At 37.1% G+C, this 25,170-nt stretch overlaps 2 protein-coding genes across 3 annotated transcripts in view; both read right to left on the reverse strand.

Annotated features, from left to right (window-relative positions):
- Positions 1 to 462: 462 nt before the first annotated feature.
- LOC124165789 (protein FAM136A-like) lies at positions 463 to 8,953 on the reverse strand. The gene is made up of 5 exons (XM_046543291.1): positions 8,843 to 8,953; positions 8,653 to 8,761; positions 8,391 to 8,531; positions 820 to 897; positions 463 to 741 (listed from the first exon to the last, which is right to left on the reverse strand). The coding sequence occupies exons 2-5, from the start codon at positions 8,737 to 8,739 to the stop codon at positions 622 to 624; spliced, it is 426 nt and encodes a 141-aa protein (XP_046399247.1). The 5' UTR covers positions 8,740 to 8,761; positions 8,843 to 8,953; the 3' UTR covers positions 463 to 621.
- A 4,175-nt stretch (positions 8,954 to 13,128) lies between these two features.
- Positions 13,129 to 25,170, reverse strand: part of LOC124166114 (cullin-1) — a 34,855-nt gene continuing 22,813 nt past the window's right edge. For both annotated transcript variants that reach the window (XM_046543770.1, XM_046543769.1), the window contains exons 12-14: positions 21,497 to 21,823; positions 16,113 to 16,332; positions 13,129 to 14,374 (exon numbers count right to left, since the gene is read on the reverse strand). In XM_046543770.1, coding sequence (XP_046399726.1) covers positions 14,294 to 14,374; positions 16,113 to 16,332; positions 21,497 to 21,823 — 628 coding nt within the window. In that variant the 3' untranslated portion in view covers positions 13,129 to 14,293. The remainder of the gene's footprint in view (positions 14,375 to 16,112; positions 16,333 to 21,496; positions 21,824 to 25,170) is intronic.

The following is a 25,170-nucleotide window of genomic DNA, read 5'->3' on the forward strand; positions in this document are numbered from 1 at the left end:
TTTCATTCCAGTACCCTGTATACGTAGTCGTTGATCTGGACAATAATTCCCCTCCTAACCTGGAGGCATCTTCTGGTCAAAGTACATAGATTTTTCATAATAGAAACATTTATGATCAGTGGCGTAGCCAGGAATTTCGTTCAGGAGGGGGGGGGGCTAAAACCAGGGGGGGACATTTTTGAAAAACAGGGTACTAAGTAATGGGTTTTAACTACATAATTTTAAAACTTTTCATAACCGAAAAACTTCATTAGTTAAAAAAGCATTTTGTACATTCATGATTTTTCAGTTTTTTGTTTTCTTTCACAAAGGAAAATAATTGTTGTTTTATATTTTGGGGGGTCTGGACCCCCCAGACCTCCCCCCTGGCTATGCCACTGTTTATGATAATAGTTCCCTCCGGTAGTATGTATTTATATAATGGCAATATGGTTATAAGATGCTTTTACAATAAAAAACAAATAACAGTAACACCATGCTTACTTTTATTTGTACTGACTTCCCTGACCTTTCATTCGGCATACACCTTGTTCTGCTAGACTCTTACTTCCATAACATACTGCAGTGGATCAACTACTATGTATTTACAAACTTATAAATTGGCCCTAAAAAACCACAAAATTAAGTGACTTTCCCTTGAACCTTCTGGGAAATTTTCTGCAATAGTCCAGGCAACAAACTGACATGGTCATCAAAGCATTTGGCAGCACAGGAGTCGAATAATTTTGTTGCTCGCTCCACCTAAGAACAAGAAATAATATGTCAGGAGGCCATTCAAATGAAATTGAAGAAATACATATTGAATTTGAGATACCATACCTCTTCCGCATCAGGAGTTGCAGACATTTTGTGCTGGATATCATCGTGACACTGATTAACACAGCGCTGCAAACGAATCTGCAAGGAAGGGAAATATGATTGCAAATACAAAATTTGAATTTCATGCTAGCTTCTTCAATTTCCATGTTTTTATCTGTGCAGCCCGATTGAATAGTTCAGCTGTGCATTCAAGTAAATGCTGCAGTCAAATTTAGTAATGCTCACCAATTAAATGATAAGTGATCAATTATACTTGCTAGTATGAAGAAATAATAATAGTTTGGTAATAATTCATTTCTCGAGTTTACGAGCTTCGAAAAATGCATTAGGGTGTTCGAAATGTCCATCAGGGTAACAACGATGTAATATAATGTAGGTATGGAAGTCATAGAAGCTGCTACAGTAACAAGGCAAAGCACAAAGAAGTGCAAAGTACATAATAGTTTTGCCATGATGTTGTGACCGGGATTATTTAGGTTCACTGGGATTGTTTTCGATCACTTAGGTGTTCGAAGATTTCTCCATTTTTGTTATTTCCATTTTTTTCACCATTTGTCTATTTTTCACAGAGGAAGTGAATATAATTTCACTTTCGACCTCTTCCACATAGCCCTCAGCCGTTTCCCGTTGGACAAGAATAAATTGCGTCTCCAGGACTTTCCTAGCACATATATTTTCATATATATTATATTGTTGGTCATTGGAGGTCGGTCATTTGAGGTCGGTTCAGCTTACCGGTAAGACCTTTTCGCCCTTTAGTCTTTAGTGTATTAACCCCGTAACTGGTACCTATTGTCACTCCCTTCACAAGCATACTCCCCTTTTACTGTGAATAAACATTTTCCATCAACTCGAAGTTGTAAGTCTGTTATTCTCACCATTCTGATGCCAAGGGCAAGAATCTGAATCATATTTAATTGTTAGCGGCACTCATCACGGGGTCGTACTCAACAGTGAAATTGGAAAAATAGTTTCCCCTTTGAGTTTCCTACGATTGCAATGGGGAAATTCCCTATGATTCACCAGGGTGCATGTCTGTGGTGCCATCTAGCAGACGATCACTGCAGGGGTGATAACAAGTAGACAGAAATTTCCCCAACTGTCCAGTCCTCATTACATATTTAACTTCATAGCTATGTCTCACCCCTTCACGAACTACACAGCTAAGTTTCTTATTGACATTCAATGTGGGGCAAAATTAATGGCATCACTATTGTATCATGTATATATTTTATGCATATTATTACAGAAAGGTCTTTTTCTGTCATTCAGTATATGCCCCGTTAACATTGCACCTACAGTGATAAATGAGGTATCATTTTATACGTTCAATCACTGGCTTCTGACAAAAATTACAATCTCAACCTCAAATTATACTATTTACCCATTAATTTCACTTAAATTTTTTTTATTATTCCATTTCAATTACTCAATCAAGGTAATTCAACTCGACACATTTTTTTTATTATAAACTTCATAATAAGGCTAAAAAACCAGTTGTATACAGTGCAACCTCGATAAAACGACACCCCACAGTGCACCAATAAACACTTGCTATAGCGAATTGTCGCTTTACCGGAGGTGGTGCAAATAATAGCCAATATACCTCATATTACTCCTTTATTTTTATTTTATCGCTTAGACGTGTTTGGTGTTTTTTTGGCCATGGTGTGTTCCATCAAATGCTTTCTATTCACGCAACTCACGGGCGTGCGGGTATGCTGCCATCTGCTTTCTGCCGCCCGAGGAACAAAAGAAGATCAAGCATTCGCAAATGCTAATGCCACAATATTTTCACCAAAATTAACTACTTATTTATCGAACGACAGTTTACCACATTAATTTGAGACTGAGCACTCCATTAACTTCATTTCTAACAGATCGCTAGCAATTACAGAGATTAAGGAGTCTTGGTGTAAGTTTTTCCGGCGGTGAAACCCTCGCTATGGCGAGAGCCAACACCAACAGGGCCTCGTAAAAACGAAATTTTTTACATGCTTATAATAGGATCAATTGACGGTGCATCGGCTATCTCTCGTAATAGCGGGGGTCTCGCTATAGCCCGTACTCGCTTTAACGAGGTTCCACTGCACATAATTAACCAAAGAAACGCAACACAAATAGGCAAAAGGCATGAGTTACCTGGTAGGATGAAAAATCATTTACATACAGAACATTATTTTTCTTTGGTTATGCTAATTTTAAAATCCAGCATTACCAGTAACTACATACAACCATTGGAATTCTAAGCACACAAAAGCTCTTACATCCATTTCAATTATTTCCTGAGCAGACAAATTTATGAGCTTGTCCACTAGGCCGGCCCTTATTTTTCAGATTTGAGAAAAGTCATGTTTTCCTAGTCTCAAAATGGTCCAAATGAGGTTCATATTCACGTGTTAAAATTTGGTTACTTTAAAATAACGGCAACCCGTGCCCCAAGGGCCCTTAGTACTTAGGACCCTCAATTGAGATATTTTGGGCCGAAAAAGTGCTATTTCTATGTAAAACGTAAAAGTAAAACCCTTTAGGACCGATTTTCTGTTTGTTTTGACCTATCTCTAAGCGTTTACGAGATATCGTCCGTCGTAATGCAATCCACCCCCCAGGGCGCTACCCCGCACTGCGGCGCTGCTGAGGTACGGCCCGCACCACTTACTAGAGACTTCCCCTCCACCCCCTCCCCTCCATCGGCAAAGGACTTGCTCCTGCTGGCAAGATTTACATGCTAGTGGTATTGAAGAATTGAAAAGGTTGTTCCTCTTGTGTCATGATTAATGTTTTTTACGCCTACAATGTCAATCTTAACCCTTCAACGCCGTCCTATGTACTGTGCGCCGACTCCTTAAATCTTAGTTTGTTGCCACCATACGACCGCGCACCATTACCGCATGATTTGTTCAAAACTGCTCTTTATGTGCAAAATGTTATAAGTATTTCGTACAATTGTGTTTGTATGAAGGAATGAAAGTAATGACCAGGGCTTCCAGGGCCATAACAGTTGATATAAATATTCAAGGAATAAGAAACGTGGCAGTCAGTTCACATTTGTAGATCAATGTGGAGAGATAGTTATTTCTTATGTACAGTGCTCAAAGGATAGGAAGTGCTAAGTATTTTAGAATTGAAGGAGGAAAGTGGTGAAAAAACTAGTTTATTATGAATACACGTGACGTTCATTTTCTGTATAGGCTAACAAGGAAAAGTATGAAATCAAGACTAAATTCAGGCAGTGGAAAGGAAAGTGAAGAAATACTTGACTTAAAGTAACTTACAGTGAGAGAAGTACTGTGTGTTTTTCTATAGCCTAATGGGTTTGAAATATATAAACTTGTTGCGAGAAAAACAGTAAGAAATGCGTTTCATCCATGGACCAAAACGAGAATTCCTGTTATTATTACGGAATTCCTGTTACTATTACGGAAAATAAGGCGATTGAAAAGTTAAAAAATTACACAACGAAGGGATAAACTTGCGACGTCATAAAGAGAGAATGGAATCTGCCGTGGGGATTTAAGGAAGAGAATCTTTCACAACAAAACTTGATGAATTGTTTGACATTGCAAGGGGCGGTGCCATTGAATCTTTGACGCACGCAGTTAATCTCTCGGATAAATATGCGTAGAATGAAGAAGTAAAATTCTTATGCAATCGAATAGGAGCACGAAATACAGTTATTGGTGGAATATATTTCAATATGCTCAAGAAGAAAGAAAAAGTTGTGGATCACCGCTCCTTGTGCTGCATCTGCTCCCAACAGTGACTTTCAGATCCTAAAATTAAGAAAGTGTTAACCTGGACATAGCGAAAGGAATACAAAAGAGCTTTTCAAACCACTTGTGGTACCTGAATAAGGAGTTGGTAGGTTTTTCATTCTTTGACGATTCCTTTTCTGGGTGTGAATAGGAAAACGTGATACGCCATATGAGGACACGTGAGGGAAAATATGATCCACCAAAGATGGCATTCTATAAACGTAGAGACCTGACCACGGTATCTATATCAAATTTTGTCACTACTAATTCGAGAAAGCTATTTAATACATTGGAAATATGAACTGCATTCTTTGATGTGCCCACGCAAGAATGGTATAAACATCCTGATCACAAGAATGATTTGCAAATTATTCGGGGTCTTTAAGCAGTAGATGATTGTGCAGAGAGAGGTGTGAAAACAATTCAAGATGTTAAGTCAACCATGTAGAGGGAAGAGAGCTTTCAAAAAGTAATTACTAACAATAAGTGTGAATTTTCATCGTAGCACAACCCCTAACGTCCGCAAATACACTTTAAATGCCAAATATGGGGTGTCAGTGAAAGATTAGAAATATGAAAATGTATTTTGCTTTGGTTAATATGTACTGAAATTACGAGTAAATTGACCACTTTGATTGGTAGTATTGTCATGGCAATTAAACTCTTTCTAACGTCAGCACATTTCTTCAAAGACTACATCTTGCCATCAGGAGGAAGGTCTTTGCCGATGGAGGGGAGGGGGTGGAGGGGAAGTCTCTAGTAAGTGGTGCGGGCCGTACCTCAGCGGCGCCGCGGTGCGGGGTAGCGCCCTGGGGGGTGGATTGCATTACGACGGACGATATCTCGTAAACGCTTAGAGATAGGTCAAAACAAACAGAAAATCGGCCCTAAAGGATTTTACTTTTACGTTTTACATAGAAATAGCACTTTTTCGGCCCAAAATATCTCAATTGAGGGTCCTCAGTACTAAGGGCCCTTGGGGCACGGGTTGCCGTTATTTTAAAGTAACCAAATTTTAACACGTGAATATGAACCTCATTTTGACCATTTTGAGACTAGGAAAACATAACTTTTCTCAATTCTGAAAAATAAGGGCCGGCCTATTGTCCACTTCCGAATAGTCAGAAAAGTAGACCACAATTATGAGGCTCACAGTCATTGATTTTTAAGACATCCATGGTGACTTGCTGCCGAGGAAGATCTGGGATTTCGTGATCGTGTATTCGTGTATTTGTAACAGTAATGGAGTCTCAGCCACATTGACTGCAGGCGGGACATTGCCTCTCTTTACTAATTGAAGGGTTTCAAAAGACACCTGTAAACACTTCCAAATGTTGATAGATTCCAGTTCTAGGTACAGTGCATGTAAGAAGTCTCTATGGGCTTGGAATGAAGGGTGTAAAAATTAACAAGCTCTCGAAAACTCATAAGACAGATGCATTCTCTTTCCTTGTACAAATATACCTTGTAATGAATTTTTGCAGCCAAAGTAACATGCGCAGAGGTCATCCTGGAGCACTCAACTGAGATACTTCTTAAAAATGGTTTCAAGAGGTTTGGTATCTGTCCCTGCTGGCTTTACCATATCAGTATTCATCAAATCTTTCACAAGTAAGCAAAACTGCCAAAAATTCTTTCTTAATTTGTGCATAGTTCTTTCTGTTGGGGTTATAACTTGAGGCTCAAATCAATCGGTTGATGATCTTAGAAAAGACAATCTGCTATCCAAACAGAACTTGCGTCACTTTGAATTGATACACTTTTCAGGGGATCAAAATATTTTAAAACACGGCTTGAAGTGATTAACGACTTCACTGTTTTAAGAGCTTTATCCTGTTCTGGTCACCCGATGAAGACTTTGAGTGCATTTGTTGCTTTAAGGCCGCACTAAGGTCAGAAAGTCTAGGTAGAAATTTAGACAGGTCACTAGTCCCAAAAAAAAGTCAGCATCTCCTGAAAGTTTTTGGCTCTCACATGGATTCCACAGTTACCACCTTAAACTTGTCTATTTTGAGATTTTGTGCTGTGAACATATGAGCCTAATAGGTGAACTCCTTTAACTTATACTTCTCAAAGCCCTCCCTGCATGTAGCAGTGCTCCCCTATTTTGAGAGGATTTACAGTAATGGACAATTTAACGAACAAGTTTTAAGTAGTTTAGGTTTATGTTCAAATAAATGCAAAAATGTTGCAGTAATTTTCAGTTATGTTCACCAATAGCATGATTATTGATCAATCACAGTTATTAGTGTAATTGTTATATTTATAAGTAATTACAATAGGTTGGTCATAATTCATCTCTCCAGAGTGTGAACTTCGAAAATTCATTGAGACATTCAAAATGTCCACCTGGGTGACGGAAGGTGTAAAATAATTTGGGTAAGGAAGTCATCATTGAAACTACTAGAGAAACGAGGCACAGCATACATAAGTATGCGATATTCGTTTTGCCCGTGAAAATAAAAATAAATTTGAAAAAGACTCATTTTTTTCTGTTGAAGTCAGTATGCATGCAATGCATTATTATGGTGATTGTCCATGGTGCCATTTAGCTGATAATTATTGCAGAGACAACTATAAGGTCGACAACTACAAGTTTTACCACAGCGGATATAGAAAGTTTCATCCCCCCAGACACGCCACAAGCTGACCATCCACAAGAAGCTTTGCTTGTGGCTGTACACAATGGATACAGTGGTAGGCAGCTATATGAGTTGAAACGGTGACACTTCGTCATTGAGTGAAAGTCATATTGGTGTGAGCGGCACCATTATTATGCAAGTATGACATAATATTATTATTTTTGCTTACAACACTTGTTCGCAAATTAAAGAGAAGAAAACATTATCAGTCACAGTCAACCTAAGGTAAACAATATATAACAGTAGGATTACTGTACATCAACTGAAAACATGGCAATATTACAAAAATTACATACACTTAAGCCCTAAAGCAGTATGTCTCATTTTTTTGCAATGACTGATGATAAGATGAAAAAATTTGGCAAGCGTATGTATTTAAGTAGGTAATGACTATATGATAATGATATAATATATGATATGGAGGCCTCATTATTGCCCTGTCCTCTTAGTATGCCACTTTCTGTTCTGGTTTTGGAGTACATTGACTGCTGGAAACAGGTGAAATTGTTAGCAAACTTCCAGACTATGACTTACATCAGCAAAAAAGGATAGTCAGAAGAGAGTCAAAACTGGAAGAGTATATTCTAAAAATCGTTTGACTTGATAAATATAAAAGTGCGTGTGCAAAATAGATAGTTAAATTCAATTTTACTTGAAATGGCAGCGATTAAAACTATCTTTTAATATGTGCACCAAGTTTGAATTGGGATTCTGTTTCTCAGGTGAAACTTGAGCAACATATGACAAAACGCACACATACATATTTCTCACAAGTGAGAGTAATAGAAGGTGAAGACAGTTTAAACAATTTAGGATCCAAGCAATTCACTCTATTTTCTGTACAGGTGATTTCAGATTTCAAGACAAAAATCAACTAGTTTCATCTCAGCCACTTGCTAGAACAAAGAGAACTCAAAACCCATCATTCCAGGATCAAGTGAGCTTAAAGCTTTTCATCACATTCAAAATCCAGGCTAAAGAAAATGAAAACAAGTTCTTTTAAGCATTGAAGGACAAACAGCCTTAACTCAACTTTGTGATCCTTCTACCAAATTGTGCAAACACTAATTTACTTATAGGAGGGCAAATTAAAAATTGATACTCGTACACATATGAGTGCAAGGGTATTGCAATTCAAGTATTTGTGAACATTTCTCACCCATTTGTAACTTACTTGAAAATACTCCAGTTCACCCCTCACTGTATTTTGAGCATTCATTACGGGAGCAGAACATCTATCTACACAGCTACGAACTTCTTCATAAGACGAGTCACGGCTTTCGCAACATTTAGCAGAGCAGAGATACATTTTCTCCTGCAATAAACATGTAAATTAAGAGTTGTGTAATTACATGTTATGTGCATGCCTACCAAATGTCAATATCTTTGATTATGACAATAATACTTGCAGTTCGCTCCATTTTTTAATGAATTACCTCCATTTTCCTCAAAAAGGATTTGTCGACATCAGATACCAGCTTCTTCAATCCAGATTCCACAAGTGATTTCTTCTCTTCCTGCATTTTTCTCGACTTACTCAAGAGCCTAGACTCGAAAAATCAGCACAATATATTACATGTGACTCAAGCGCAAGCATTAACCAAATTTGCAGCTCATGCCACTCACAATTCACCACACACGTTCCGCTTTTATCCCCTAAATCCTACCGGCACGTTTTTTTTCTGGAACAGCGAAAGATTTGGGAGCGCATGACGCAACATGAGTGAAGAAGGCACAAAGTCGTGAATGGTTTTCTGCGTAGCCTATCCTCCAGGATAATATATTATAATATTCTTCAACCCTGAATATTACGACCGATTAGAACATGGAATTGATGAAATTGAAAGGAATACAAGATTAAAATGTATTCAATATGCATTTTACTGTGAAAAAGCAAATGATTTATGCATACATACTCTTATTACCTACTTTCCCCGCGGACAAAGAATGCATATTTTCGTCCATACCCTGTCAAATCATACGTTTTTTTCACTTGTACGCGATTAATTCTTAAGTCTAACCTTCGCATTAAAAGGTTGTACAGTAAGCATGAGTTCCCTCTCGTGATTAAAAATGCTAGATTTTTTTCTGAATCCCAATGAAAGATGCCATAAATTCTTTTTCTGCATATATAGCTACAATGTGTGTATATGCATTCTGGAACATTTTACAATTACAAATAAGCTTGTTAAAATCCAATGAATATCATTCTTCATCCAAGTCAATGATGTTTGGTGACTGGTTCAAAGCCTATTCCTTAGGCAAGCAATGCCAGATGCATCCATTTGGCCCACATAACAGATGGTAGAGTCCTGCAACCAGGTACAAGACACTGCACTGCACTGCAAGTGCACTGCACAAATGGCACCAGCAAAAGTAGCCATGAGATAGAGGTAGGCACGGGACTATTGTAAGTTTCTCTAAGCATTAGATGTGCTCCAATGTAAAGTGTTACCTCGATGATGAAAGGTGATCGAGTCTGTCAGGATGCTTCAGGAATTTTCATTAAAGCTGATATATCAGCCCTCTATCTCTAATAATTACTCTGCTAAGCAATGACTGTAATGATGGATGAATAATTTGAGGTGATTCCCATTATAATATCAATTGAAGGATTGCTTAACTCATTTTCATGAAGGACACAACATGATTTTTTTATATAAACATACACTAATTGCAATATAAATGACATAGAATCACTGTATATCTACATAGCTGAATGGCCCAAACATGAGGGCATGGCTGGCATTGTAATTCAGATAGCGATATGTAGTTATTTCTTTCAAAAAATCCATTTATTTCTAAATTTTCCTAATTTTGTAGGAGCAATAGGGCCCCCTCATATATGCTACTGCCTTCCATCAATTCATTATTTGGGATGCATTCCGGGGAAAATTATAGATACGCCAGTGCCAGCCAAGGGAAGATGAAGGATTTTTTGAGAAAATACACAAACCAGCCATTGGAATCCTTTTATGGAATCATTGGCATTGCATTTACAGAGCCAAACTTAAACAGAGAGAAACTCATTACTTAAAGAAATTTGTGCCAGGCGCTCGAACTAAATATATTTATACTTTTATAAGTATACTTTTCACATTACTCTGGCTGTATCTCAATGAAATTACTTCTAATATGATAGTTCTAATTTAAACCTCTTGGTGCCCCCCTACTTTGAGTGGTACTAGCGAGAAATGCCAAGCCTACCTGAATTGACATTTCTTTGAGTCAAAATGCTGATGCCAAGCCTACCCCTAACAGCATCGATCACAAAAAATTCTATGATGACAATTTTTGATTTATCAACATATTTTTTAAATTTACTTTTATGGTATAAATTTTTAACTGCTTATTTAATGATTTTTTATTCAAAAGTTTATTTGCTGCATAATTATTTATTAGAATAATCTTTCCCAATACTTCGGCTTGTGGTACTTTTTGGGTGATAAACTAAAGCATACAATATATTGTTTGGTATGCGGCACTACAGAGTTATGGGCAAAAATTAAACTTAGATAAAAATATTATGTATTTTTCATTCTTGAGCCAGTCCAAAAATGTCTCTGTGCCGTATGTAGAGGGAATGGCTTACATGGGTGAATGTTTCAATATTAGGTCACCCTAAAACATCTGATTACATTTAGTAATATTTACTCCTGTCAGTATGGTGGAATCTTCCCATCACGACACCCAACCATGTTGCTTGTGCAATATTTTACAGCCATTCTCTTCATCAACCTAATCCCATTGTGGGAGAGCAAGCAGCTATCAGCAGGAGAGACATTGCTAATTGAGAGGTGAGGAGGTGTAAGGTATTCGCATGTGACATCTCTGAAGCTTTATGCTGGGAATTGGTATATACCTATCAAATGAATAGTCCCTCAGAGAAGTGCTGTTCTGATTCTTGAGAATCCCCATCCTCTGCGACAGTACCTTTAGTGAACCCTGAAAATACCAATATTTCCACCATTATCAATATGCCTATGATTGTAACACATTTTAAACTGTAAATGATCTGCTAATCACATTTTGCTGAGTCATAAATAATTATCCCAGCAGTATCAAACCTCTTAATCTCTCCTCATAGTGACCATTATTGATAACTCCACGTCAAATACATTTTCCTGCATACCCCAACCTTCATTTCATTAATTGATTACATCAAAACATACAAACATAGGTATTTACATTTTCATCACTTGATTTGAGAATTTATCAAAAGTGGTAAGATAAATTAGGAATCTTCTGTGGTGACTGTAAATGTAAAAAAAACAGCACTATTTGAAACGTAGGCTTTTGTAGCGAGATTCATTGGTATTGGAGGCTTTCCGGAGCACCTGCATACTGCGATTCGTCAAGTGACCTTTGCAGCCATTTCAGGTTGCATCATCAGGCGATGGATGACATAGCTTGGGGCAAAAGCTCGCGTGATAAAGTGCTACTCACAACTTTACCCAAAAGCCTCCAATACCAACAGCACCATTTGCTCCATAAAGTCAGGGCATCAATAATGACAGAAAAATTTCTGATTGTTTTTGAAGTACCTCCTTCCTATGGTAAGAATAAATGTCTAATTTTCCCTAAATGGCAGAAAGTCATGACACCTGATATAAAAAGCGACTCACTGTGCATTTTTGCAGAGTTGAAAAACAAAGCTGCATTTACAATGTTCAAGGGTTATGCATGTTCAATACCATCTTATCACAAACTGCAGGACACAAAAAAAGAATCATGCTCGCCAAGGGAATTAAAAAAGTACCTCCAGGACTAACCAATGCACCAAAGTTTATGGTGCTTGGAGTTAGAATGCTAGGGTACCAAGGAACCTAGATAATATGGTGAAGTGGTCTGCACAGTGGCCCAGAAAGCCAAAGTTCAATTCCCAGTTTATGGGAATTTTTTCCCATTAGGCATTATGAATGTCACTTCTCATCATACTGCAAGTTAGACATATATATCACATTTACAAATACATACATATATGCAGATTTTGGAGAGAGCATGATAGCTTAGTTAGTAGAGTGCTTGAATGCCGATTGAAAGGTCCAAGGTTCATATCCTGGGTGAAGCACTAGAGCACCCGAAAATGAAGCCCTTGAAATAAGGTGGCTCAGGAAAAGAAAATGGTCATCCTACCCTTAATGCATGATATTGGAATGCCAGTGGCTAAGTTTGGGGTAAGCTCTGCTCTGAGCTATCCATAAAAACCTTTGGGTCAAATGAATGATCGATTGATACAGCTGTAGCCCTGGTATGGGGTTCAACTTTGGCAGGGGCTTTTTTCATGCCAATTCTCTCATGCATTGCCATCCTTGATGGACCACACGGGTCTAAAGGCTGATCGCTATACACGGTGAATGATCATTCGAATGGCATCATGCCATCATTCACAGGATCATGAGAGCAAAAATACAACATGTTCTAATTTTCATTGAATGATCATGCACCTATGAAGGTTCTTTTGCAAATTTTTTCATTATACACGGCGAATGACTTCATTTGCATGATCATTCACCGTGTATAGGATCCTTTACACTACGTATCATGCATCTCAGTAAATTGTCATGGGAATCAAGGGAACTGAATAAGGTGGTGGTTTTAACAGGGCCTTTGAAAGCAGAAGGTCAATCGTTCAATTCACAAACCAGTATTTTTTCATACTTCATGGCAATTATTGCAAACCTGACTGTTCATGCGCAGGTGGCAGGTCAGAAATATCCATCACAATATTCTGGACGGTAAGAGACAAGGGGAAGCAGGCTAACAGCAAAATGACCAGCTTATTCATGACCCATTCTTAAAAGACATGAGATAGAAAATGGTAAGAGGGAACTGAAGTATGGAAAGAAACGAAGAAAAATGATGATTGTAATTGTAGTGGAGTACGTACTCATAAGTGAAAATGCCAAAAATTTTAACAGTAAATATTTTAATTTGGGGGAAAATCAAATACACAAAATATCCAATCATGAGTGCAGCTTCAGATTAAATTTCGAACAACAGGCTTAAAATAGAGCACTAGGCCTTGGTGCACATCTTAGGTATGTTACAATAAAGCTTGCATGCAGACGAATGTATCATCCGACTCTTGCACCAAGACCCACTATCATAAACATCAGGGAAGTGGCACTTGTCGAGTTATGTGCACTTATGAAATAACCTATGAAATCAAACATGACAAAAATAATTATTTTAGTATTGTGTTATCATAACACAAGTTTTATTTACATCCTTCCATCACAAAAATTAACTGCTGTATGGAAGAAAACATCAGAATTCAGGAATGACCCCATGAAAATTTGAGAGGATAAAGAAATTGTAGTCACATAAATTAAGCACAACAATCAGAAGCGAATCGGGAGTATGAAAGAGTTATTATGTCATGAAAAATATGACAAATCACACAGGAAAATAAATCAGCAAGCCAGAACTAAAATTGCCCAAGTAGAATTTCAGGTTTCCAAATCTACAGCCATTTAAGCAATCAAGGCTCCACATCAAACTATTTATCCTCAGTTACAGATCTCCGCTTTACCTTTTCCCAATCATACTCAATGGTGAAAATCTATTACGGTTTCTTTTTTACATGGAAATGCACACCAAAACTTTGCTCAGCAATTTTAGTGGCAAGGAAGCTCAATATGGTAGTGAAGGTTTCCTTCTCTTCACAACAAGTTCACTCGGCATTTGCCAGCTGTTTCAGAGCCTTTATTTCAAATAAAATCCGTTAGAATATATAAAAAAGGAATGACAGTATTACTCTCACACCTCAGGCAATAACAACTTTTTTTTCTGATAAATCCAATGAGATTTGCAGACTGATAAACTGCACCTAAGCACCATTCCCTGCTCTTGAGGTAAATGGTGGGGCCGAACACACAACACTAGTCTTTCACTGAGAGAGCAATTGAGCTTAATGATCTTCACATTCAATAACCAATGCACTCTCCAAGAAACACTTAACCCACTCATTTTTTTTTTGTAAACGTCACTCCATCACAGTTTTCACATTGCAACAAAAATCAAGCCCCTTCACAGACTTGATGTTCCTTCCCAATACCTGGAACTATAGAGTAATCATGCCAAGTAACTGTACGTGTCCTTCTGTCCTTCAGTCCTTTCTAAATACTCTTTCTCAATGAGGATGTCGATGCATTTCTGAAAAGAAAACGTAGATGTAAAGACGTGGGTATGAGCTTAGTGGGATAAAATGAAACAAAGTGGTAGGAAGAAAACTGAAGTAAAAATGAGTAGACCGGACTATACACCTTCCATCACCACTAAATAGGGAGGATGCAAATCTTAAAGCATTAGAGTGATATTTCACCAGAGCTCCATAGAACTGTATGACATGTCATTCACTCCTTGTTTATGTGATTAAAAAATTCATTTATTGAAAACTGTTTTAATATAAACATAGATCTTCTTCAGTTGAACAAGTACAGAAAAACAAGCAAACAACAAATAGGCAACACCATTCACCTTATGCTCCACTTAGTCAAAATACATATTGCAAACCACTGTATTTTTTCAGAAGAAAAACATAACTGAGACCCCATTACATCAAATGTTTTTGGAAACTGGAAATTAACTCAATATTAAGTTTTTACTTTTTACAACTGCAGAAACCCAAATTTTGACTTTGGAGGCGTAGTGAAGTAAGCACGTGTATGAAGTATAGACGTTGTGCATGCATAATTGAAAAATTATGGCATAACTTTTTATAGGTGAAAATTTTTATATTTTCCTTCCACCTTAAACCACAAGGAAAAGTATTGCCCCAACACAATGCAAACTACAGTTTTATGAAGTTGGCAATGATGAAATTCGTAGGAGAATGACCACATCATGTAATGGGCTTGAGTATTGCATAGCCACAACACAGATAATTTATAACATACTACGTGGCTATGTGGAACTTCTGAGGAATTTCACACTAATTCTTTAAATTCAACATTCTACAATTTTGGTAGTGACAGTAACACCTCCCACTAACAAAATTTAAATTGGCAATGAAACAAGGTGGCACTTTCCTATAAGTTCACTTCTACAATGTCCCATGCATTCTTTACAATAATATTTTTTCTATTCTATTCTAATGGGCTTCTACACATTTATTTTAAATTGAAAATTGCAATAGTTTGGTAAATAAAGAAACTTGTATTATTCTATTTTTAGATTTGCCACATATTCCTTATGCAATTTCTGAAAAAAATTAAAGGCCTTTCCCATATGAGTTGGTGATGTCAGGAACTCATTTAAACTGAGTTACCACTTCTCTGCTACTCCTTGGTGTTGTGTGGTTGATTATACTATTGTGAGGAACTCCTTCCATCAATGAAAGGTTCTCCCTGAATGAATACATGACTGAACCAGTACTTTAATGACATCAACAACTACTACGAAAAAAAAATTAAAGGAGAGAGCAACTTTCTTCTTTTCTTACATAAACATAGGAAATATTAACATAGGAAAGAATGCCTGAATAAGGTAATTTTTTTCATCATAACTAATGTTTCCTTTTCATCTACCAAATTCTTTTGTTGAATCGCGATTAAGTTTGACCAGACCCATTACTCCTTCTGCATACCTACTCCAGAAGGTACATTTTCAGCTCACAAAACCTCACATCATATGCACCTGATAATGAACAAACAGTTATCTAACGAACAGCTAATGCTGAGGAAAAGTGCCATTAAATTTCATTTTCAGCATGCATTCTTAACTCGTTTATCTTTAATTAAGATTACCCCGGAATGCTATGGAATTTCTCAATTCACTGAATTATTTATCATGAAGCAATTCTCCACAAGTATAGAACTGATGAAATTTAAGAATGATTCAAAATCATTCAAAAATGTTATTGGTTTATTGGATCACATAAAAATGGAATTACCTTGATAACATGGACGCGAGGTTTGAAGCGTGATGATAGTTGGTTCAGAACTTCTGCTACTAGTTGTTGATGTTTTAGGACTTTCCTCATCTTCATTATTCGAACAATGGCAGCCTGAATAAGTAATTTTCGGTCCTCTTCTATGTGCTTGTGAGTTGTCTCCTGTTCAACTTTAAGTTCTGTCCGCATGGGTATATTTATATTAACACGGAGTTTTTTGCTAAAAAAGAATAAAAAATTATGATTAATTCATAGGACCAGAATAGTACAGAACAGACCTAAAACAAAAGTATAGAGCAAAAAATGCTCAAGACATGAAGAAAACAAGCATATAAAACTTCTCTGGTGGTCTAGAATTTTATGACCAATGATTTAGAATGTGGACTTATATAGATAACAGTACAGGGATGAAGCCTAGAGATGGGGCAATGTAACCAGGGCAGCTGAATGACTTAAATGTTTGCACTTATGAATTATGGCTTATGAAAAACTATGCATATACAATTGCTCAGATTTCACAGCTGTCAAATACGCTAATTCAAGAAAAATAAAGATTTATTTTTTGGCTTCATCCACCATCACAGAATATTATTCAAAGCATATCAAAATTTGAAAATTTCTCGTAAGAATGCATGAATGCTTGCACCAAAAATTTCAAACAAAGAAAAAATTTCTTAAAGACTGATTCAAGTTTTTAGTATTTTTTTCATGATAGCTCATTAGAATATTTTAAAATACTTTAATAAAGAAGAATCTACTCATGAATAAATGCAAACAAGGATCTTGAAAGAGCTTAAGGCCAGCATCATACAGATTTTCAAGTTAATGAAAGTCCTTTTCACAGGGGATGGGTCCATTCTGTTTCTTAATGCCTGGATCAATCACTTCTTGACTTCAGTTCCAAAGACAAAAATAATCAATATGGAAATAATTGGAACAAAACCCAACTTGAAAACTTTCTTCAGCATAATTTACATAAAATTATTTAAATTGAGCGATGCTTTGGAACAAATCCCAAGCAAGATAACTTTATGCATTATTTTAGGCAGCTTTCTTAATGCCTCAATGAAAATCATAAAAAGCTAACTAAAATTAAGCAACCGAAAGGAAAAGCTTGATTAAGAACCAAAACCAGGACCAAGAACAGGTGGCAAGAACATAACTGGAGTCAGAACCAACAATAAGGTGGAATGACCCATCCTTAATTTTTGCTAATCAGAATACTTTTCTGGTTTTAAAAACATGCACATACATGATTGGGAAATTTAGAATAAAATTCTAAAACATACAAGATGTAAAAACCTTTCAAAACATCAAATAATTACCTTGTTGTACATAGGCATACACCATATACTACTGCAGGCAACTGTAGAGGTTCTTTTCTTATAGCATTCTCTATGGATACCACAAACAACAACAGAGCCTCTCACACACAAATCTCTATGAGTAGATATGAATTTATAAACTTTTCTTCCAGTCCCCATATCACCTAAATGCAAAACTATTCAAGAGAAACTCCAATTCCCAAAACCTCCATACAATTGCTGTATAAAGTACACATCCAGTCCCAAGGAGTGATTTAATTTCTGTTTAATGAAGTCCATGAATTTACCAGTTGCCTTCTGCAAAAGAGGGAGTTAAAATCACCAGGCAAACACCCATCCTTACCCCAGAATTATTGCTTGCATTAGACAAGAGCTAACACAATAGTTTAGGCCTGAGCACATACCGTATATCTCCGAATATAGTCCCCCTCTGAATATAGTCTCCCCCCCCCAATTTTGAGACCTCAGTTTTGGGAAAAATTTTAAAATGCAAAGGAAGGCAATTTTTCTGTGGTTAGCAAGTTAAGATTCTAGAGTCGATAAAAACTATTATTTTCTGTGAAGATGAAGAACAAATCTGTTCACATATTTTCCATCATAACAAAATAACTACAGTGGAACCTCGTTAAAGCGAGTACGGGCTATAGCGACACCCCCGCTATAACGAGAGGTAGCCGATACACCGTCAATTGACCCTATAATAAGCGTGTTAAAAAATTCGTTTTTACGAGACCCTTTCGGTGTTGGCTCTCGCCATAGCGAGGGTTTCACTGCCGGAAGATTTTCATCAAGACTCCTTAACCTCTGTAATTGCTAGCGATCTGTTAGAAATGAAGTTAATGGAGTGCTCAGTCTCAAATGTATGTGGTAAACTGTCGTTCGATAAATATAATGATTGGCGAAACAATGCTTTGCATGATTTTTATTCAGTGCGGCGCTTATAAATTGTTTGAATAGTTAGTTGTTATTTGAGTAAGGAAATTTAGAGATGCAAAAAAACATCGCCTTTCGTCTGGATTTATGCTTACGTTTATCGGATAGATAGTTATCTGTCGCCACACCACTCCTGTTCCTGTATATCTGTTCGCAACAGGTATATTGGCTATTATTTGCTCAACCTCCGGTAAAGCAACAATTTGCTATAGCGAGTGTTTATTAGTGCACCGTGGGGTGTCGTTATATCGAGGTTGCACTGTATACCTAAAACATGTTGTGATCCATTGCATGTATCAGTAATTTATAGTTCCTTAACCAGATGTAATGAAGAAATGAGAAAACTTTTTTAGCATCCAAGGCTATTGTATTTTTGAAACATTCACAAATTATTAATATTTTTGATTTCCAAATGACTACAGACATTGTCAATATATAAGCTTTAACTTAAAGCCCATAAACAGTATTGCATTTGGCCCTGAAACTTCCTTAGATCCAGTGTAACACACCCATCAAGTCATCACAAATCCAAGTGACCTGAAGAATTTAGGAAATCTAAATAAAATTGTGTTAAATAAATTATAAATATTATAAAAATATTGCCATCAAATGCCTGCTAAGCAAAATAATTAAACTACAGAACTTACAAATATCAAAGTAATAAAATTAAGAAATAAACTTTTTCCAACAAACATTAAAACTGAAAAAAATATGATATCAATTTTCAATGCCTCGTCGCGAATCATTGCATAAGTTACACAAAGAGCTTCTGCTCTGCATTTGCGCACAAATTCGACGATATTTTCCTCTAATTCTTTGAATCTGCCGCATCGAGACCCCCGAAATGACTTCCGCGATGTATTTGCGCTTTGCAAGCGCTGTGAATACTATGATTTACGGCGTATTCTGCAACGGCTATTTTGAAATTGGCATCGAAACTCCGTCTTTGATGGCCTCTAATCTGCCGCAGGATTGATCCTCATCTTTCTACTTGATCCATCACCTCACTTTTGAACGTAAAATTATTTTTAATAAAGAAAATATCGCGGAAATAATTGCGAAACGTTATGTGACGTAATTAATCGATCCTACTTACCCTGGCGAATTGAATAGATTCCTCAATAAATTGATAACACTTTAGATGCTGAGTCGCTGGATTTCGATCAAATGCAGTAATGCCGGCGCTTCTGGTGTGCTTCTGGTTTAAAGTCGTCGATTATTGCGCCTTTTCAGAAACAAATGAACATCACCTATTGCGCATTCTTGTTCTGTGAAGGCGGTTAAGGCAGTGGTTGTAAACACGAACCGCACGGGCACATAGCTACGGACGCAATGAAATGCTAAATCGTCACGAAAGGTTCACTTTATCTGTTTATTTTTCGCAATAGGGTAGTTTCCTTCATCAAAGAAACCGAAAGGCATTGATTGCGATTTGTTACCCACCATTACTGTATTCATAATATACAAATTATTTCGTTTTAGAAATACCGGTTTAGACGAATGGCAATGGTCCATTTTTATCCTCATTTGAAAAGGGCCAATTTGGCGCCCATGCGATGCCACTCCACGTGACGTCACAGGGACCTAGTTTCTACACGAGTTGATAGGAGTTATACATCGTCTGAGATTACCAATGCATGCATGAGGCGCAGAGCTCAGGGAAACATGTCTTAATAATCACCTATTAAAACTGCCTAAGGTCGGAAAGTTTTCTTCGTTTAATAAGGTATTAATAAACCTTTTTTAAGCCAAGCGCTACCAGCCAGCAAGGCACTCAGCTACCCTCTAGCAGCCTGCGTCGTATCAGCGCTCAGAGCCTCGATCAAGGTCACCTCACAAGACGGGAGGGGGAACCAGAAATACGTCACACGGAGAGATTTCCTTACCCGTCGCGTTTTCGCGCGCTTGAAAATATTCACTTTTCATTTAATCGCGAAAAATAGATATCGTCATTTAAAAATCTAAAAGCGTGAAATACGTACTCCAGGAGTAATAATCTTCCGATATAGGCAATAAAAAAATAATAGGAAACCACCCTATTATTTAAATTGTGTAACTATTAAATGAGCGACGGGTACATATATTATTGATTCAATTCTAGTGCTCGATTAATGTAATGATAGTGTGTGTTTAGTTTTCATTTTAATTATTTACTGTTTTGCGTCATTAAGTGATCAGTGTCGATTGAATTATTCTAACAATACTTTTCCAAGAAAAATTAACGGCTACGCGATGGATTCCGTGAAAACGTATATTCGATATGCTATTTGAATCGGAAGAATCGTATCTTTACAACATTTGTGGTAAAAATTGTCTTAATTTCCGGTAAAACGTGGCAGTATTTACTAATATTTCCGATTATAATCCTCATAAATATACTCAAATAGAAAGACAACGAGAACATTAGCCATTATGCCGTTATTTATAACTTTATGGTCACCTTTAGTATGCTAAACTGGATTACACTCGATTGTAGTTCCCCCCTTACTTTTCCGCGGCCATTTTTGGAAAAAAAAGGGGGGACTATATTCGGAGATATACGGTAGTTACTCACCAAAGTCAGGTAAATAGGGAATAAGTTTAAACAATGCATATTTTACTCCACGGGAATGTAACCCCAGATTTAACCCTCGGGGTGCGTGACTTCACAATTTTAGCTGCCAGTTTGTCCAGGAGAGAAGGAAGAAATATTTTTCCCCTCTAGCCTGGCAGAGTGTCTCCCAGAGAGACCCTTAAAATCAGGGGCAACCCTTCCTTCTTTCTTACCAAGGGATGGGCCTACATTCTGGTGCTTGTCGAAGGCACATTAACAGCGTTGAGTGGGTTGGAAACAATACAAAATGGGCAAAATGATAAGAAATTCTAGGAAGCACACTCTGCTGTGAGGGTTGGCCTGGGAGAGTTAAGCCCCGTAGCTATCGTTACGTGAGGGGAAGGGTCCAAATGCAAGATATCCTGGTAGCAATAAATATTTTGGGTAACTGCTGTAGGTAGTCGAGCAATGGTCAAGCGTTTAAAATGTTTCTGCAGTCTAAGGGTTAAGAGGTGATTCAGTAGCTTGACTTTCATATTTGTTTTCATGAACGATTGCGTACAAGGAGAACCATTAATTTTGATGACACTTACTTTTTGTAGCCTGTATAAAGGCAGACAAGGGTGTTGGGATTCAGCATACTTTCATCGCCTTCGTCATCATCATCCTCGGCTCCAATTGCAGAGGTACCGGCAGAGTGGGATGAGGAAGCAGCAACGGCGGGTGAAGACGGTGGGGAGGACGGGGATGAAGCCACAGTGGCCTGCAGCAGTTTGGCCTTGAGCAGGATAAGCAGCACCTGCACCAGAATCTCCATCTTGATCTGCGTTGACTCGTGCAGCTGCTGAAGGGTCCAGCTTTCGCTCGTGTTGTACTGCAGCAGCACGGCCATTTGAAGCGTAGAAGCTTGTAGCGTATACCTTTGTAGACAAAGATACTTCGGTGAAAACTTCCACATCTCCAAAAACATATATCATGAGAAATATTTTTTCACTAGCAGGGAGGCTACTCAAATAAGAAGCTCATATTCCATGTATGTATTTCTTCATTCATTTGTGAACTAGCCATGAGGAACCCTGAATTAATGGCTAAAAAAATGGATTAAAACTATAAATTCCACAAAAATTTTTACTTGGTATACCAAAACATATCATCTGGGTCTAGAGGGTGGTACAAATGAATTGAAACCCAGGCTGAAGAGAAAAATATTTGGGATTCAAATGTAGCTTTTCCATATGAATATTTCATGGAATATTTAAATCTCAAAGTGCCAGTTTTCTTAACACCCGGTGAAAATTTTTCTGAGCATTAAAGTTCGAGTCAATGGCTTCTTCTACTAAAGGCAATGAATTCATCCAGGAAGTACTCTTAACTACTTTGCTAAAAGTTAAACCAATTCAGGTGTGATAAAGTGGATGTTCAACATATTGAAATAATAGATAGTTGCACTTTTCCACAATCATTTAATGCGAATGTTCATCATGTTTCAGCTCACAGAGCCATCATCTGGTCTTGTACCAGATGATAGCTCTGTGAGCCAAAATGCAATGTGTGCATTTAATAATTGTGGAAAAGTGTGACTACCTTTTACTTCAATACTTTGCAACACTGTAATTTTCAAATACTCCGCCTTTAAAATTTTGGCTGCATCTTGTTCTTTTTAACCCTAACTAAACTAGACATTACAAAAATGGCAGTAAGATGTAAAAAGATATAATGAAGGGCCTCCAATTTAAATTTGATATATAATACGTACATACAAAATAAAATGAATCACAACAGCTTAAAATCGTCATCAGAATAAAAGATATTTGCATGCAAATATTCAATTCATACTCAGAAAAGATCACAACCATAAGAAGAAACATCAGTTTCATTGAGTGAAACTTGAAGCTGGAATATTTCTACGTTAAAGATAGTTTGACAACATGGAAGTACTGAAATGGGTACATATCACCAATCCGTGGGTTACTCAAATATTGAAGATGTAATTATTTGTATACGAATGAGAAAATGCCCACATTTTAATTTTACCACAATTACGAGTTATTCAGTTGTAACTTTCTCTGACATTACATCACCTTTGAGGCACAACATTCTTCACCTTAACAGAAGAGTGGCCACCACCTAATGCAAATGATTTCTCCATTTTCATGATCACTGAGGGAGACAATTTTCAATAGAGCCATGTTCCAGTAAAATAAAACAAATATGTAGACATACATTAACATAGTCCCTGCCAACTTCATGAAAATTTAGACGACTTGGTCAAATATTTTTCTCATTCCTTACCATTTTTCATTAGTACGTATTTAATTTGAGATTAGTTATAACATGGCTGCAAATGCTGTATCAGTCAATCCTTAACTTATACACAGCAATGTTGCAGTGGTGACTGACAGCATGGCGCAAGCAGCAAAAGTAATCATTCATTTTTCTGTCGTAATGGCCAAGGCGGCATGAGGTGAAGAGCTTCCTTTCAACCATTATGAATGAAGCGGCAAGGGATGGGTTCGGGAGAAATTTGCAGAAAATTTTTACTGTGCGTTAACACCAACTTTCATCTCAAAATAAATGAAGATATCAAGCTACACAAGCAGAAAGGAGTTCTGTCGTTGTGGCAATATAAAGATTAATTTTAACATGTACTAAAGAGTAATGAATGGGTCAAGAGAATAGATTTGGATTTTGATTGAAGACCTATGGATGCTGACTTTTTTGAAGGATGTAGACAAGTGGGTGGAGACAGAAGCAATAGGAACTCCTTTAGCAGAAATACAATTTGTTCTTCATAGCAAGAGCATTAATATACCTACATCTCATGAGGAGGAGTAAAGAGATGAGGGTTGTAGACTCACAACTCTGATTTGACCTCCCTTAGGTATATTAACGCACTTGCAAAGAGAAATAAGTTGTATTTCTCTCGAGAATGATATGTGAACGCTGAAACTCGCTGGGTCTCACATAATAAAAAGTTGTGAGGAATTAAATAAGTTTCAATCTACAGTAGAATCCTGATTTAAGGTTTTTCAGGGGGGACAAAATTTAAAACACTAAATGCGGAAAAACACTAAATGAGGACCTGCCATTTTTTTTCAAGATTTAGGGTCTTTAATGATTGGAATGGCTTTTTACGAATAAAAAATATTATTTTAAGTAACTAAAAGGTACTGCATGCAGTAAAAAATTCATTGATTAAATGTTCTCTTCCCAATGAAGGTTGGATAGTACTTTTCAGGAATCAGCTAAAAAAATGGGTAGTAAAAATAAGTAATGAGAGGATGACAATTGTTTTAATGAAATATTTTCAGAAAATTATAATATACATCGACTTAAAAGCATTCCCACACGGAATATTATTATGGACATTAGTGATTCCATTTTTACGCATATTTCAGTGGTCTCGATGAAATTTTTAAAAAATTTCTGGAAAAGTGACATGTGGTGACTATAGCATTTCTAATATAATTAGGAAAGGTGTAAGTAGGTGCTCAAAAATCGTCATTGCATCAATAAATATGAGTGAAATAAAGAGACAGCGTAAGTTCGCTAATCCCGAATTCTAAACTACCGAATATCCAGCAAAAGGGAGGTTTTCTGGAATGTTGCCAACTTAACGATTTCTGTTGCCTCGGCGAAACAAGGGATTTATGAGCCTTTAAAAGCCTCCTATGCGCACATTTTGGATTTCGAGGTCATCCAAAAAAATAGAATCTTATTTCTAGTATGCATACTAGTCGATGGTGATTCAACTCGATGATAACACCAGATCCGTTGTCATATATCCGCGGCCTTATGCAGGTCGAATGGAGCCGGGAGAAGTTGCTTACGCGGCGCGCTGAACACCTTGACTCCGACTCGCCTTGTTTCTCGGCAGCTTTTAATAAAGTTTGGTTGGACCTTGAATAACGATTAGCTAAACTCTGTTGAGTGAAAAAGTTTAATCTTCAACAGAACTGGATTTCATCCGAAAAATTGTCAGTGCCTCTGGAGTTTGGCAATTTCGTCAGGGTTATGATGTCGAAGTCAACCACCAAGGGATACCTGCCGGATTTTCGTATTTTTCCGTGCTCATCTATTCTACCGTGAGTATGCGGTGATTTTTTTTCCAGCATGAGCGATTTATTTAGAGTCATGGACCGTGATAGTTCGTCAAAACTCCGATTGTCATTCTCTTTTGACTTTAATTAGCACCAGAATAAATATTTTTTAATCGACAGCGATATCAACCAGCCGCACGTCGATAAATTGGCTCCGGGATATCTAA

This window comes from Ischnura elegans, chromosome 9 (assembly GCF_921293095.1).
Source record: "Ischnura elegans chromosome 9, ioIscEleg1.1, whole genome shotgun sequence".
NCBI classification, from domain to species: domain Eukaryota; kingdom Metazoa; phylum Arthropoda; class Insecta; order Odonata; family Coenagrionidae; genus Ischnura; species Ischnura elegans.

Bases quoted from the DNA above. Each gene is read 5' to 3' on its own strand.
- LOC124165789 (XM_046543291.1), bottom strand. From the start codon at position 8,739: ATGCAGGAAGAGAAGAAATCACTTGTGGAATCTGGATTGAAGAAGCTG. The intron at 898-8,390 runs GTAAGTTACAAA...CCTTCCTTGCAG, and splicing joins GTGAACTGGAGTATTTTCAA to ATTCGTTTGCAGCGCTGTGT. The intron at 742-819 runs GTATGGTATCTC...TCTTGTTCTTAG, and splicing joins CAACTCCTGATGCGGAAGAG to GTGGAGCGAGCAACAAAATT.